The sequence below is a fragment of the Nerophis ophidion genome, linkage group LG01, assembly GCF_033978795.1.
Source record: "Nerophis ophidion isolate RoL-2023_Sa linkage group LG01, RoL_Noph_v1.0, whole genome shotgun sequence".
NCBI lineage: Eukaryota > Metazoa > Chordata > Actinopteri > Syngnathiformes > Syngnathidae > Nerophis > Nerophis ophidion.
In genome coordinates, this window is record NC_084611.1 from 82,518,891 (window position 1) to 82,536,819 (window position 17,929).

At 41.4% G+C, this 17,929-nt stretch overlaps 1 protein-coding gene across 1 annotated transcript in view; it reads right to left on the reverse strand.

Annotated features, from left to right (window-relative positions):
- Nucleotides 1-17,929, reverse strand: part of LOC133560660 (voltage-dependent T-type calcium channel subunit alpha-1H-like) — a 190,098-nt gene that overhangs the window by 101,093 nt on the left and 71,076 nt on the right. Inside the window, exon 10 of the mRNA XM_061913434.1 lies at nt 112-467. Coding sequence (XP_061769418.1) covers nt 112-467 — 356 coding nt within the window. The remainder of the gene's footprint in view (nt 1-111; nt 468-17,929) is intronic.

Consider the following 17,929-nt stretch of genomic DNA (forward strand, 5'->3'; position numbering starts at 1 on the left):
GTCATCAACGCTTCCATTTTCAATCAAACAGCGGTCAGGTCTGACCTGCAAAAGACCCGCCCACATTGCCACACACACACACACACACACACTCATAGAGAAAAAGCGTACCTGTTTGTGATATTCAATGCCCATGGAGAGCGTGTTGATAAGTATGGCGATCATGATCCCCCTATTGAAGTATCTGCTGCCCACAATCAGCTCCAGTTTGGTCCTCAGCTCCTCCCAGCAATGCTCACACAGCCTCCTCGCCCCCCCCACAGGGCGGGCCACCTGCCCCTCGCCCAGACGGGGGCTGCTGCAAGGCTCCGGGCTCTTGCAGGGCCCACGCGGATGGTCGTCGGGCCCCTCGTTGGCATTTTCGGGGTCACACAGTTGATTGTAGTAGCTGCAGTACGGACACGCCCCCGAGGACTCAATTGGGACCTCCCCCGGCAGGGGTAGCGCCGGATGGGCCACACATCCACCTGGACACGAAGGGACATGAAGGACACACTTGTGACACCTGCAGTCCACCACGCAAACTTTTTTCTCCAAGCACCACCTCAGAAAACACCTGTCTCTCCAAATACCAACATAATGACTAATGTTAAAATAAACTGGCATAGTGGGCCTAAGTATTCATTAAAAACAAGGCACTGGTTTTATACTGAACAAAAACATAAAATTGCAACACTTGAGTTGAAATCAAAGATGTAAAAGTTTGACTATATACACGAAATACCTTCTCGAATATTGTTCAGGAATCCGTCTAAACCTGTGTTAGTGAGCATTTCTTCGTTGCCAAGGTAATCCATTCCACCTCACAGGTGTGGCATATCAAGATGCTGATTAAACAGTGTGATTATTGCACAGGTGCGCTTTAGGCTGCCCACTATAAAAGGCCACTCTTGTCAGAGTTTGTGACGAAACCCAAGATGCAGAGACGGAGGCAGGCATTGAATAAGAAAGCATGATTTCATTAAAATTAAACAAGAACAAACAAAAGGGGTGCAACAAAAAGCCCGCTTCCAGGAATTGTGTACAGATCCCTCAAACATGGGGCCGCGCAATGTCATGTTGCAACATGAGGTGATGGTCTCGGGTGAATGGCACAACAATGGGGCTCAGGATGTCATCACGGCATCTTTGTGCACTCAAAATCCTATCAATAAAATGCACTTGCCTTCGTTGTCCATAACATACCATACCATGATGACCAATGTTAAAATACACTAGCGTAGTAGGCCTAAGTATTCATTAAAAACAAGGCACTGGTTTTATACTAAATAAATAAATAAATGGGTTGTACTTGTATAGCTGAACAAAAACATAAAATTGCAACACTTGAGTTGAAATCAAAGATGTAAAAGTTTGACTATATACACAAAATACCTTCTCGAATATTGTTCAGGAATCTGTCTAAATCTGTGTTAGTGAGCATTTCTTCGTTGCCAAGGTAATCCATTCCACCTCACAGGTGTGGCATATCAAGATGCTGATTAAACAGCATGATTATTGCACAGGTGTGCATTAGGATGCCCACTATAAAATCAATCAATCAATCAATCAATCAATCAATGTTTATTTATATAGCCCTAAATCACAAATGTTTCAAAGGACTGTAAAAACCACTACGACATCCTCGGAAGAACCCACATAAGGGCAAGGAAAACTCACACCCAGTGGGACGCCAGTGACAATGATGACTATGTGAAACCTTGGAGAGGACCTCAAATGTGGGCAACCCCCCCCCCCTCTAGGGGACCGAAAGCAATGGATGTCGAGCGGGTCTAACATGATACTGTGAAAGTTCAATCCATAGTGGCTAAAAACACAGCCGCGAGAGTTCAGTTCAAAGCGGATCCAACACAGCAGCGAGTCCCGTCCACAGGAAACCATACCAAGCGGAGTAGGATCAGCATCGTAGAGATGTCCCCAACCGATACACAGGCGAGCGGTCCATCCTGGGTCCCGACGAGCGGTCCATCCTGGGTCCCGACTCTGGACAGCCACTCTTGTCAGAGTTAGTTTGTGACGAACCCCAAGATGCAGAGATGGAGGCAGGCATTGAATAAGAAAACATTATTTCATTAAAAACAAACAAGAACAAACAAAAGGGGTACAACAAAAAGCGCGCAGGAGGCGGATAACAAAGAAAAGAAGCTTAGCATGGAAGCTAGCAAAAACAAAATGCTTAGCATGGAGGCTAGCATAAACAGAACAGGGAACAGAAGTCGTTACGTGTTGTACAAAGACAAAATAGGAAGCAGGGAACAAAAAACAGTAAGCTACAAACATCTAACGAATTATAGCTTACCGCTATGCTGCAACAACACGACACGACAGGGGCGACAATACAATACAGAAGCGACATGCAATATGTGACAATAATCCAGCCCTGACTGGAAGACAAAGCAGGTACAAATAGGAGTGGGCTGATTGACACCAGGTGTGGCCAGGTGCACAGGGGAAAAAAACAGGAAACAGACAAAATAAGAGCGCTGACATGAACTAAATACAGGAAATACTAAACACACACAGAGGAAAAACTAAAACACAAACAAACTGTCAGTGGCAAGCCTGACAACTCTAAAATGTGCAGTTTTGCTTTATTGGTGGTCAGCTCCTTCGCAAAGAGTATATCGGGGTGTTCATTGTGGCCTGTGGAACGTTGGTCCACTCTTCAAAGGCTGTGTGAAGTTGCTGGATAATGGCAGGAAGTTGAACACGCAGTGGTATACGCCGATCCACAACATCCAAAACATCCTCAAAGGGTGACATGTTTGGTGAGTATGCTGGCCATGCAAGAACTGGGATGTTTTAAGCTTCCAGGAATTGTGTACAGATCCTTGCAACATTGTCATGCTGCAACATGAGGTGATGGTCTCGGGTGAATGGCACAATGGGGCTCAGGATCTCATCACGGCATCTCTGTGCACTCAAAATGCTATCAATAAAATGCACTTGCCTTCGTTGTCCATAACATACCATACCATAACCCCATCCCCGCCATGGGACACTCCGTTCACAACGTTGACATCAACAAACAGCTCTCCCACACAACGCCACACACGCTTTCTGCCATCTGCCTTGAACAGTGAACACGGGCATTCAACCTTGAAGGGAACGCATCTCCAATGTGTCAGACACCATTGAATGTGAGCATTTGCCCACTCAAGTCGGTTATAGCAACGAACTGTCGTTAGGTCAGGACCTTGATGAGGACGACAAGCATGCAGATGAGCTTCCCTGAGGGGGTTTCTCACAGTTTGTGCGGAATTTCTTTGTTTACGCAAACCAATTTTTGCAGCAGCTGTCCGGGTGGCTGATCTCAGACGATCATGGAGTTGCACTAACTGGATGTGGAGGTCCTGGGCTGGTGTGGTTACACGTGGTCTGCGGTTGTGAAGCCGGTGGGATGTACTGCCAAATTCTTTGAAGCGCCTTTGGAGATGGCTTATGGTAGGGAAATGAACATTCAATTCAAGGGCAATAGCTCTGGTAGACTGTCCTGCAGTCCGCATACAAATGACATGCTCCTTCAAAACTTGTGACCTCTGTGGCATTGTGCTGTGTGATAAAAATGCAAAATTCAGAATGGCCTCTTGTTGTGGGCAGCCTAAGGCACACCTGTGCAATAAATGGTAAATTGGTTATATTTGTATAGCGCTTTTCTACCTTTTTAAGTAACTCAAAGCGCTTTGACACTATTTCCACATTCACCCATTCACACACGCATTCACACACTGATGGCGGGAGCTGCCATGGAAGGCGCTAACCAGGAACCCATCAGGAGCAAGGGTGAAGTGTCTTGCTCAAGGACACAACGGACGTGACTAGGATGGTAGAAGGTGGGGATTGAACCCGGAACTCTCAGGTTGCTGGCACAGCCACTCTCCCAATTTATCATTCTGTTTAATCAGCATTTTGCTATGGATTTTCTTGGCAAAGAAGAAGTGCTCACTAACACAGATTTAGACAGATTTGTGAACAATATTTGAGAGGCATAGGTCTTTTGTGTATAAAGTCAAAGTTTTACAACTTTCAGTTCAACTCATGAAAAATATGAGCAAAAACAAAAGTGTTGCGTTTATATTATTGTTCAGTGTATATATATATATATATATATTTATATATATATATATATATACACACACACACACACATATATATATATATATATATACATACATCCATACATATATATTATTGAATTATATATATTATTCAATAATATACATATATATATAAATATATATATGTATATATATATATATATATATTTATATATGTATAAATATATATATATAAATATATATAAAATGTAATCAACATGGATGATTGTAGTTGGATATTGTAGTATAATAATAAGATAAGATAATTAAATGACAGTTTATCGAATACTCTGTAATGGTTCTCAAACTTTTTACACTCAGCATCACCTCAGAACAAACTTGGCCAACATTGAACTACAGCAGCATAGTAGGCCTAAGTAATCATTACAAACAAGGCTGAGGTTTTATTTAACAAGTATATTTAATATGTTTGGCCACTGTAACATTATACACAGTTTGAACAGCCACACTGTGTTGGAATACAGGAAAACAAAACACTGTACTTTCGTCAAGTGGTTCTTTGGCGTAGGTGGAGCCTGCGAACCACAGTCTGAGAATTGTACACAGGTAGCAGAAATTCAGGTTTTATGAGTTGCGTTGACCTCCTTCCAATCTTTGTTTACGCACCTTCATTTCATTTGCGGCGGAACAAAACATAGTCGATAACACTGAAGCCGCTGTTGGGACACTCGGTGCAAGAGAGGGCGGGGTTATGGTTTATTAGAAAATGGTTGTGTGTGTGTGTGTGTGTGTGTGTGTGTGTGTGTGTGTGTGTGTGTGTGTGTGTGTGTGTGTGTGTGTGTGTTGGGGGGGAAGTGGGCAGAAGATTTGTGCACAATCATTAGCGAGCAGCTCGGGGGAAAGAAGGGAAAAGCACGTCTATGACATAAAAAACCAACAGTAATCTGACACGAGCGCTTCCCTCGCCGTCGTCACGACGACCGAGGAGTGAGGCGGTAAATCCAATCAAGTCGCACCGTGATGTGTAACTGTACATAATGTGGGCTGCAAGGAAACTTCCTGCCTGCAGACATCAATTATAATGAATGCGTTCCAAGCTCAAGGAAACACAGTCTGTTTTTTTTGTTTCTACTCGCTTGTTTGCGTCACGGCTACAATTAAAATTTATTAGTGAATTGTATGAACGTTTGATGCGTTTTATGTAACACTGATGCTGCAGTTGTGCAAGTCGTCAAATACGAGGCCTGATCGATGTCGTATAACAAAACAGTTGAGAACTTGATAGCTTGATACCAAACAAGTTGAAAAACTTATTGGGGTGTTACCATTTAGTGGTCAATTGTACAGAATATGTACTGTACTGTGCAATCTACTAATAAAAGTTTCAATCAATCAATCAAAAAAGGGCACACAAAGTTAAAGTACTAAACGTCTCTTACTGTACGTTTGCACAATCAGGAGCGCAGTCTATTTAGCGTCCCTGTCGTCATGAATATTGCAGAATGCATGCTTACGGGAAGAGAAAATGCAACAGCAACTATTTAGCTCATGCGGTGTGATTTAGCAAGACTAAAATTGCTCTGAGGTTGCTGTCCAGTACATCTGGAAAGGACGTGCAAGCTGGCAGTTGTGCAAAAATAGCTGTGAGAAACTGCTGCTCCCTCGTGTGTATGCTTGTCAACGTATATGGACCATCAAACATAATAATACTAGACATATATTGTACAAACAATATAATTTCTATGTAATTGTTATAAGTACACCTCTGCATTATAATGTACAGTACAAGCCAAATGTCCATAACTTTTATGGACAGAATTTCTAGGCGCAGCCAAGGCGTTGAGGGGTTCCGGTTTGGTGGCCACGGGATTAGGTCTCTGCTTTTTCCAGATGATGTGGTCCTGATGGCTTCATCTGGCCGGGATCTTCAGCTCTCGCTGGATCGGTTCGCAGCCGAGTGTGAAGCGGCCGGAATGAGAATCAGCACCTCCAAATCCGAGTCCATGGTTCTCTCCCGGAAAAGGGTGGAGTGCCATCTCTGGGTTGGGGAGGAGACCCTGCCCCAAGTGGAGGAGTTCAAGTACCTAGGAGTCTTGTTCACGAGTGGGGGAAGAGTGGATCGTGAGATCGACAGGCGGATCGGTGCGGCGTCTTCAGTAATGCGGACGTTGTACCGATGCGTTGTGGTGAAGAAGGAGCTGAGCCGGAAGGCAAAGCTCTCAATTTACCGGTCGATCTACGTTCCCATCCTCACCTATGGTCATGAGCTTTGGGTCATGACCGAAAGGATAAGATCACGGGTACAAGCGGCCAAAATTAGTTTCCTCCGCCGGGTGGCGGGGCTCTCCCTTAGAGTTAGGGTGAGAAGCTCTGTCGTCGGGAGGAACTCAAAGTAAAGCCGCTGCTCCTCCACATCGAGAGGAGCCAGATGAGGTGGTTCGGGCATCTGGTCAGGATGCCACCCGAACGCCTCCCTAGGGATGTGTTTAGGGCACGTCCAGCTGGTAGGAGGCCACGGGGAAGACCCAGGACACGTTGGGAAGACTATGTCTCCCGGCTGGCCTGGGAACGCCTCGGGATCCCCCGGGAAGAGCTAGACGAAGTGGCTGGGGAGAGGGAAGTCTGGGCTTCCCTGCTTAGGCTGCTGCCCCCGCGACCCGACCTCGGATAAGCGGAAGATGATAGATGGATGGATGGACAAGCCAAATGTTTGGACACACCTCCTCATTCAATGCGTTTTCTTTATTTTCATGACTATTTACATTGTAGATTGTCAAAACTATGAATGAACTGAGGTAGAGTTACCGTATTTTTCGGATTATAAATCGCTCCGGAGTATAAGTCGCACCGGCCGAAAATACATAATAAAGAAAGAAAAAAAACATATATAAGTCATACTGGAGTATAAGTCGTATTTTTGGGGGAAATGTATTTGATAAAATCCAACACCAAGAATAGACATTTGAAAGGCAATTTAAAATAAATAAAGAATAGTGAACAACAGGCTGAATAAGTGTACGTTATATGAGGCATAAATAACCAACTGAGAAGGTGCCTGGTATGTTAACGTAACATATTATGGTAAGAGTCATTCAAATAACTATAACATATAGAACATGCTATACGTTTACCAAAAAATCTCTCACTCCTAATTGCTAAATCCCATGAAATCTTCTTCCTCGATGTCGATTCTAAACAACTCTGCCAACTCCAAAGGTATGCGCCGCTTCCTCTTGTCATTTTCTGCTGCATATTTCACTACGTCCAGCTTGTAATCTGCAGTACATTATTCCCTTTTTTATTCAGCCCTTCTCAGTTTTTATAGCAGGGGTAGGGAACCTATGGCTCTATAGCCAGATGTAGCTCTTTTGATGACTGCACCTGGCTCTCGGATAAATCTTAGCTGACATTGCTTAACACGATAATCATGAATAATTCTGCTGGTAGTCACAGTGTCAAAAATAACGTTCAAAATATAAAACATTTTCATGCATTTTAATCCATCCATCTGGTTTCTACCGCACCTGTTCAAGAAGTCGCATTAATGGTAAGAAGTATTTTATTTATTGTTGGTTCGCTTCAGAATAACAGTCTTATTAAAAAGAATAAGAGACGTATTTTATTACACTCTAAAAATGTTGGTTTTACGTAAAAATGCACGCATTTAGTTGTGTTCAATCTTAAAAAAATATTATATGGCTCTCACGGAAGTACTTTTTAAAATATTTGGCTTGGGGCGGAATAGCTCGGTAGGTAGAGTGGCCGTCCCAGCAACTTGAGAGTTGCAGGTTCGATTCCCGCTTGTGCCATCCTAGTTACTGCTGTTGTGTCCTTGGGCAAGACACTTTACCCACCTGCTCCCTGTGCCACCCACACTGGTTTAAATGTAACTTAGATATTGGGTGTCACTATGTAAAGCGCTTTGAGTCACTTGAGAAAAGCGCTATATAAATATAATTCACTTCACTGCACTTGTATGGCTCTCTCAGCCAAAAAGGTTCCCGACCCCTGTTTTATAGGTTACCGCCAACGATGAAACTATCCATTTTAATAGTTACGGCAGTAACATATAGCAGTTAGCCATCCCATGACCCACAATGCACTTCTCCCATGACTCTCCACCTTATTGGTTGACGTGTATGTGACGATTGCTGACATTTTCTTCGTCTCTTCCGCGAATGAGATAAATAATATTATTTGATATTTTACGGTAATGTGTTAATAATTTCACAGATAAGTCGCTCTGGAGTATATGTCGCACCCCCGGCCAAACTATGAAAAAAAACTGCGACTTATAGTCCGAAAATTACGGTATGTACTTAGAAAAAGGTGAAATATTTAAAATCATGTTTTATATTGTAGTTTTTTCAAAATAGCCACCCTTGGCTCTGATTACAACTATGCACAGGGGCGGTATAGCTCGGTTGGTAGAGTGGCCGTGCCAGCAACTTGAGGGTTCCAGGTTCGATCCCCGCTTCTGCCAACCTAGTCACTGCCGTTGTGTCCTTGGGCAAGACACTTTACCCACCTGCTCCCAGTGCCACCCACACTGGTTTAAAAATGTAACTTAGATATTGGGTTCCACAACGCAAAGCACTAGGGAAAATCGCTATATAAATATAATTTACTTCACTTCACACTCTTGGCATACTATCGATGGGCTTTGAAAATGCCATCGAGAGAATGCCAAGAGCGTGCGAAAAAGTAGTCAGTGCAAAGTGTGGCTACCGGTATTTTGAAGAAACTAGAATATAAAATGTGTTTTCAGTTATTTCACGTTTTTTTTTTTGTTAAGTGCATAACTCCACATGTGTTCATTCATAGTTTTGATGCCTTTGGTGACAATCTACAATTTAAATAGTCATGAAAATAAAGAAAAAACATTGAATGAGAAGGCGTGTCCAAACTTTTGGCCTGAACTGTATATTATTTAAAATGAAAGAGAACAACAAAGTAAAGAAATACAGATCTACTTACAACAAATAATACCTGTATTGACATTGTTTTTATATATATATATCCATCCATCCATCCATTTTCTACCGCTTATTCCCTTTCGGGGTCGCGGGGGGCGCTGGCGCCTATCTCAGCTACAATCGGGCGGAAGGCGGGGTACACCCTGGACAAGTCGCCACCTCATCGCAGGGCTAACACAGATAGACAGACAACATTCACACTCACATTCACACACTAGGGCCAATTTAGTGTTGCCAATCAACCTATCCCCAGGTACATGTCTTTGGAGGTGGGAGGAAGCCGGAGTACCCGGAGGGAACCCACGCATTCACGGGGAGAACATGCAAACTCCACACAGAAAGATCCCGAGCCTGGATTTGAACCCAGGACTGCAAGACCTTCGTATTGTGAGGCAGACGCACTAACCCCTCTGCATTTAGAATGCATCAATTTGCCTGACACAAAAACATTGTTTAATTCCTGTTAAAACCAAACATTTTTGGACTGACTTCAACCATTTGATACTGAAAATTTTAATTAAAAAACTCAATAAGTATTAATGAATTTGACCACAGCAACAATTTGTGCTGATTTTTTTTTTTTATCAATAAAAATGAGGAAGTCAGGATTAATGGCTACAATGAGCAGGGTTTGAAGCATGATACTGATAAAGCACCCACTATTGAAGGAGGACTGGGTTTTTTACAGTAAAGACGTTGATGTTTTCAAAAATGTCTACATTAGGTTTAACGCCGCCTACATTTATTCGATGTAAATGAAAACACTCCAATCCGAACAGTCCAGTTCTGCAACAACTGATTGAATGAATCGACGGATTTGATCACAAAAACAGCTTCATCGATTACTCATTTAATGAGTGTCACTAATAAACATGTATTATGGAGTATAAATACGCCGAAATAGATTCCTGCAATAGAACGTACATAAGATAATTTTTTCCCCAAATTTTTTATTCATGCAGACATGTTAAATGTGAAATTTCAATGTTGATGACGTGCATTAATTAGAAAAAAAATAATGTGACGGAAAGCAGAATTGGCCCTGCGATGAGGTGGCAACTTGTCCAGGGTGTACCCCGCCTTCCGCCCGATTGTAGCTGAGATAGGCGCCAGCGCCCCCCGCGACCCCAAAAGGGAACAAGCGGTAGAAAATGGATGGATGGATGGAAAGCAGAATTGTTTTGGTCTATTTCAACTATTTGCCCTAAAATTCACATTAAAGCTATAAAGTCTGTTTTATCCGATTACTTCATAAATGGAACAAACTAATCGATAGATTACTCGATGACTGTAAGAATCCATAGCTGCAGGAAATCAAAGTGCGAATTTTTTATTAGGACAAATCTAGAGGAATACTACCACCTAACTCAGACTACAAAAGTACTATTTAGTCCTTGAGTACAAACTAAGGAAGTCTGCTTAAAGTATTTTAGAACAGGGGTTGTTAACCTTTTCCACTACAGACGGCCCCGGGGCACACTCAAGTATTAACACTGATTTAGTACTCTTAGTCTGGACCTACTTACTATTTATCAGGATAAACCTTGTCACATGATATGAAAGTGTGTGTTAATCACAAAGATGATTATCGAGGCTTAGGTCAGGCTGATTACAGAAATATGCTGCAAGTAAGGGACTCCTGAAACTGATGAAAAATAAATGGACACACAATCACGCAGTGCTAAAATAATCACATTAGAACTAAATGAATTAAACAAAAATAATAATAATAATATACAGTACAGGCCAAAAGTTTGGACACACCTCATTCAATGCGTTTTCTTGACTATTTACATTGTAGATTGTCACTGAAGGCATGAAAACTATGAATGAACACATGTGGAGTACTAAACAAAAAAAGGTGAAATAACTGAAAACATGTTTTATATAGTAGTTTCTTCAAAATAGCCACCCTTTGCTCTGACTATTTTTTCGCACACTGTTGGCATTCTCTCGATGAGCTTCAAGAGGTAGTCACCGGAAATTGTTTTCACTTCACAGGCGTCATAGTTTTGAGGCCTTCAGTGACAATCTACAATGTAAATAGTAGGGGTGTGGGAAAAAATCGATTCAAATACGAATCGAATCGAATCGAATCCGTTGTGCGATTCTCATTTTTAAAAAATCGATTTAAAAAAAAAAATATATATATATATATATATATATTTTTTTTTTTTTTTTTTTTTTTTTATCAATCCAACAAAACAATACACAGCAATACCATAACAATACAATCCAATTCCAAAACCAAACCTGACCCAGCAACACTCAGAACAGCAATCAACCAAAAGTAGTGAAACAAAAATGAATATTATCAACAACAGTATCAATATTAGTTATAATTTCAGCATAGCAGTGATTAAAAATCCCTCATTGACATTATCATTAGACATTTAAAAAAAGAACAATAGTGTCACAGTGGCTTACACTTGCATCGCATCTCATAAGCTTGACAACACACTGTGTCCAATGTTTTCACAAAGATAAAATAAGTCATATTTTTGGTTCGTTTCCTATGTATTGAATGAATACAGGATCGTTTGGAATCGGAAAAATATCGTTTTGGAATCACGAATCGAATCGAAATATTATCAAATCGTGACCCCAAAAATCGATATTGAATCGAATTGTGGGACACCCAAAGATTCACAGCCCTAGTAAATAGTCATGAAAATAAAGAAAACGCATTGAAATGAGAAGGCGTGTCCAAACTTTTGGCCTGTACTATATATTTTATCCTAAATAAATAATAAATAAATAAAATTAAAGTGCAAATTAAAATAAAGCTTCACCACTTTTTGCACTGAAGAAACTTCTCTATGATTTATCTCACCATTGGAGATATAACTTACTTCACTTATTATTATTTATTTATTTTTGGAGTATACTGTGAATAAATTGAGAACAGGAAGTGGAACAAAAGTTTTAACAACTTCCATGTTATGGAAAAGGGGTAGGATTTAAATAAGCTCTGATTCTTCCTACTCCTTTTGGAACATGTTGAACAGGGGGAAACTTTAGCTCCAGACTTCTTCTGTTTGTTTGATATTGTCATTACTGCCACAAGTGGTGGAAAAAGTGTATTACAACTGAGTACCGCTGCGGCCCACACAGACTACAGCTGTAAAACAGATATTTTTGGCGGCCTCAAGGGGGCGCTCGCAGCCCGACAATGAGCCTCCGTGGTTGAGAAACACGGATTTAGACAAAACGAACAGTCCAGTGGCGAAGGATTCAATGCCCTGAGAATACACTGAACTTCATGAACGACGACATTCGGGCCCGCGGTCAGTAGTCCAGAGATGGGAGGTATCCCACTTTTTAGTCCCTGTCTATAGAACTGTCTGTAGTACCTTATTCAACGGATTCAAATTATCCAAATTTGGAAGTTTGTGAATCGATTCAAAATGTTCATGTCCGAAAAGCGATGCATCTAAGAATTGGCATCCCTCCTCCCACTGCGCGCTAGTGCCAGGTGTGAGAGAGCATAAATGTTCCCTCATCAATGACACCATCAATCGTGATGAGGGAACATTAATGCTCTCTCACACCTGGGATTTTCTCCTCCAGAGACCATGGCGCAGCAGGGGGTGGGTCCGTCAATGGTACCTCAAGAATCGAGTGCCTCAGTAACGTGCTGTCAGGGGAGGCAAGTGAGGCAGTGCCTCACCTGCCAACAGGTGGCTTAACCATAAGAGGTTCCAAAATAAAGTTATAAAATAAAATACGTTTTAATATTTCTTTTTATGTTTATGCTTTCTATGTGATTTTGGTGTGGTTCCTGTATATTTTGATAATTTTCATGGTCAAAATCGCGGAAATTCCATGTTTCCTGATCAAAACAATGCAGCACATGAGAAGTGAGGCAGACACAGGCGGTGCCTCCACGGCTACACACAGTATGTATTGGGCTGCGTGGAGGGTGTGCATGCTTGTTGCCCACGTGGAAAAGGCAGGTCTTGAGGCAGCAAGTACCCCTGCCTCAAGGTAGGGGGCGTTACATTGTCAACTTGCAGTTCAATGCCTCAGCAGTACTCTGACTCGCCACACTGGGAGAAGTGGGGGCGCTCAAGCTCGCATTTTTTTCTTTTCTTTTTTTTAACTGTATTTATAACAAACATGGTATTTTTATTAGAGTAAGCCAGCGTTTGTGGGTGTTTTCTGTCAGATGCAAATATATTGTTTAATTTCTTGGAATGAAATTTAATTAAATGAATGTTTCTGCCAATATGGAGGATTATATACTGTATCCAAGATTAAATACTTCTCTAAACTAGACTTTAATACAAAATGAATTCGATCATACAAAGTATGTTTTCATGGAGGATAGCTATTGATGCTTCAGATACAAATACAGAAAGGTAATATAAATTCACAATACTTGATTTATTTTGTTAAAAGCCAATGGGAGCAAAAAGTATTTAATAACAACTTTATTAAATAGTTTTTGGATCCATTTATCATATCATAATATCATTATAATAAAGTTTTTATGAAAGCGAATAACTCCCTTTTTTCCCTGTAACTCTAATGTGCAAACTAAATCAACCATGACTAGAGCTGCACATATGAATTTAAGTAAAAAAAAAAAAAAGAAGAAAAAAAAAAACAGTATGTATGCCTCACCTGGTGTTTAGTTTACCGCACGTCACTGGAGTGCCTCAACCCACCAGTTTTTGGGGTTAAGAGCTAACTATTATGCTTTTGGTTGTGAGCAAAAATTGGGGTAACGAGCGTCACCAAGTGAACCCCGTACAGATACGACCAAACATTTGGTCTTGCTAGCTGGTAGCTCGAAATGTCCACAACTTTGTTTTTCCAAGCATGGGAAGGAAGAAAGTGAGTGTGAAGGACAGTGCTGAGAAGAAATGACTATTCATTCAGTTAGAGAAAGAAAATAATCCAAAACATGAGAGCGTGTGCAGCTATTTAAACGTAGCTCAAGCGGAATGAGTCGATAACGCCAACTTAAAATAGTATCTACTAGGGGTGTGGGAAAAAATCGATTTGAATACGAATCGAATCGTTTATGTTGTGCGATTCAGAATCGATTCCCATTTTTAAAAAATCTATTTTTATTTTTATTTTTAAATTTGTTTAATTTTTTTTTAGTCAATCCAACAAACCACTACACAGCAATACCATAACAATGCAATCCAATTCCAAAACCAAACCTGACCCAGCAACACTCAGAACTGCAATAAACAGAGCAATTGAGAGGAGACAAACACAACACAGTAATGAAACAAAAATGAATATTATCAACAACAGTATCAATATTAACAAGCAGCGTTGGTCGGGCCCGCCTTTGGCTGCTGCCCCCGTGACCCAAGCCCTGGTCTAAGTCAGACCTACACAAAGGTTTTTGTTTCATGTCTCTACGACATTCCTAACAGAATTTACAAGCAGTTTTGTCTGGGTTTTTTCCTAGGGGGCGCTAGAGCGCAATTTTGATTTTTGGGGTTTGGTTTTTTTATTAGATGGCAATTTTCGCAAGTCCTGATGTGTGTGTAAAATTGGTGAGTTTTGAAGCATGTTAAGTGGGTCAAATCACAGTTAAAAAACCCTCACTGACATTATCATTAGACATTTATAAAAATTTTAAAAAAGAACAATAGTGTCACAGTGGCTTACACTTGCATCGCATCTTATAAGCTTGACAACACACTGTGTCCAATGTTTTCACAAAGATAAAATAAGTCATATTTTTGGTTCGTTTAATAGTTAAAAAAAATTTACATTATTGCAATCAGTTGATAAAACATTGTCCTTTACAATTATAAAAGCTTTTTTTTTTTTTTAATCTACTACTCTGCTGGCATGTCAGCAGACTGGGGTAGATCCTGCTGAAATCCTATGTATTGAATGAATACAGAATCGTTTTGAATCGGAAAAATATCGTTTTTGAATCGAGAATTGAATCGGATCGAAAAAAATCGATACATTATCGAATCGTGACCCAAAGAATCCATATTGAATCATATCGTGGGACACCCAAAGATTCACAGCCATAGTATCTACATTTCGGAAATGTATCAATGAATATATGGAGGAGCTGCTGATTGTGTGTTTGACTGAAAAGCAGCAGGAAGCAGATACTGTAGAAGTCCACCCTTCAACGCAAATACTGTACATTTACTCTTTCAAATGTTCTTGTAACCAGACCATATTTTCGGTATATTAGATGGAATCGGGCAGCACGGTGCCACAGGGGTTATTGCATGTGCCTCACAATACGAAGGTCCTGAGTTCAATCCCGGGCTCGGGATCTTTCTGAGTGGAGTTTGCATGTTCTCCCCCTTGACTGCATGGGTTCCCTCCGGGTACTCCGGTTTCTTCGGATAGGTTGATTGGCAACACTAAATCGGCCCTAGTGTGTGAATGTGAGTGTGAATGTTGTCTGTCTATCTGTGTTGGCCCTGCGATGAGATGGCGACTTGTCCAGGGTGGACCCCGCCTTCCGCCCGAATGTAGCTGAGATAGGCTCCAAAAAAAGCAGTAGGAAATGGATGGATGGATGGAATCTATACCTGAGTGTCACCTGACTAGATTAGATTCCATCTAATATACCAAAAATATGGTCTGATTAGAAGAAAAATTTCAATGACTATATTAATAAGAAGATAATGAACAGTTTGGAGCAATACTGTACAATATTATTTTATTATTGCAAAAAAACGACTTTACTTGTTTGTGCTACATTGTAAAGTATTGTTTTTATACAATATTTCCTATCTAAAAGTTAGATTTTCTTATTAAAAGGCATGTTAAATGTTAAAATTGTGCTGTTAGGGGCGGGCAAGCGCCGATTAAATTGATTTTACGGCTGAGGATACGAGTTTTTCGAGGTCACAAAACCAATTAAACTGGTATCCTGAGGTACCACTGTATTATGCTTAGTGTAGACTATACATTGTCTTGGATGTTTCAAAATGTAGATTGTAACTATAAAAAAATCATCAAATGACTACTTTTTAAAATAGTTTTCTATAAGTAAATATACCATATTTTTTGGACTGTAAGGCGCACCTAATGTTCTTAATTTTTTTCAAAATCAACAGTGCGCCCTATAACCTGGTGCAACTATCCATCCATCCATTTTCTACCGCTTATTCCCATTGGGGTCGCGGGGATCGCTGGTGCCTATCTCAGCTACAATCGGGCGGAAGGAGGTATACACCCTGGACAAGTTGCCACCTCATCACAGGGCCAACACAGACAACATTCACACTCACATTCACACACTAGGGCCAATTTAGTGTTGCCAATCAACCTATCCCCAGGTGCATGTCTTTGGAAGTGGAAGGAAGCCGGAGTTCCCGGAGGGAACCCACGCAGTCACGGGGAGGACATGCAAACTCCACACAGAAAGATCCCGAGCCCGGGATTGAACCCAGGACTACGCGACCTTCTTATTGTGAGGGAGACGCACTATGCTGCCCCTGGTGCAAGTAATGTACGTATTAATTCTGGTTGTGCTTATCGACCTCCAAGCAAATGTATTTGATACAAGGTGGAATAATGAAAGTGACCAGCAGATGGTAGCCGCACAAAGGGGTATGTGTGGACTGCAGGTTGATGCCTGTTCAATATATAACACTAGAAAGTACCTGTAACACCGAAACTTTAAATGTCTCATTGAGAATATAGAACAACAATCCGTCAAAATGTTTTAGTACGACTTTGGTAAGCTACGAAATCTCACCGTTTGATGGAACGCGCAGCATAACGGCTACCGTAGTCAACAAGTGGGTCTTATTATGATGTGCATATGAGGACCCTGAAATTGCACCTATTAGGAGACAAATTATCTGGAGTTTTTTACTAAGTCTACTTTCCTTACCTGTTGGTTCCTGCTGTTGTGTATTTGGGATCTGTTTAAATCCCGAAAATTTGAGCAAATCCCCCATTCTAGTCAATAAGCTCCTTATTTTTCTCTATCTTCTTGTTGTGGGGCATTCATCCTATGTTTCTGGAATTTCTAATATAAAGTAGTGTATTGTTCTAACTTATAATCTGTCAGTAGACTTGCCATTGAGGCTCTAAAAACTCCCGGTACAACAAAGATGACGGAGAGAAGCTGCTGTCGAAGTGGAGGCATGTACATTGAGCGATAGAGATTGTCAGAAATTGACTTAAAGGTGGTCTGTAAAACGTTTCCATCCTCACCTATGGTCATGAGCTTTGGGTTATGACCGAAAGGATAAGATCACGGGTACAAGCGGCCGAGATGAGTTTCCTCCGCCGGGTGGCAGGGCTCTCCCTTAGAGATAGGGTGAGAAGCTCTGCCATCCGGGGGGAGCTCAAAGTAAAGCCGCTGCTCCTCCACATCGAGAGGAGCCCGGTGAGGTGGTTCGGGCAGCATCTTGTCAGGATGCCACCCGAACGCCTCCTTAGGGAGGTGTTTAGGGCACGTCCGACTGGTAGGAGGCCACGGGCAAGACCCAGGACACGTTGGGAAGACTATGTCTCCTGGCTGACCTGAGAACGCCTCGGGATCCCCCGGGAAGAGCTGGACGAAGTGGCCGGGGAGAGGAAAGTCTGGGCTTCCCTGCTTAGGCTGCTGCCCCCCCGACCCGATCTCGGATAAGATGGATGGATGGATGAAGGTTCTGTAAAACATCATCTATGCAACATTTTAACCAAATAACCACCATTACATGTTATGTAGACCACAAGGAAGTGTTTTACATGTAGAAACAATCATAATATGAACCCTTTAATGCACCTTACGATCCGGTGCGCCTTTTATGTAAAAATAGACCTGAATAGACCCGCTCTTTGGCAGTGCTGCACCTTATATGCGGTGCGCCCTATAAAGCATGGTACTGATTTTGTGTCTTAGATGTAGAATAGTGTAACATTTTTAATACCTTTGTTATTCCAATAAATGGG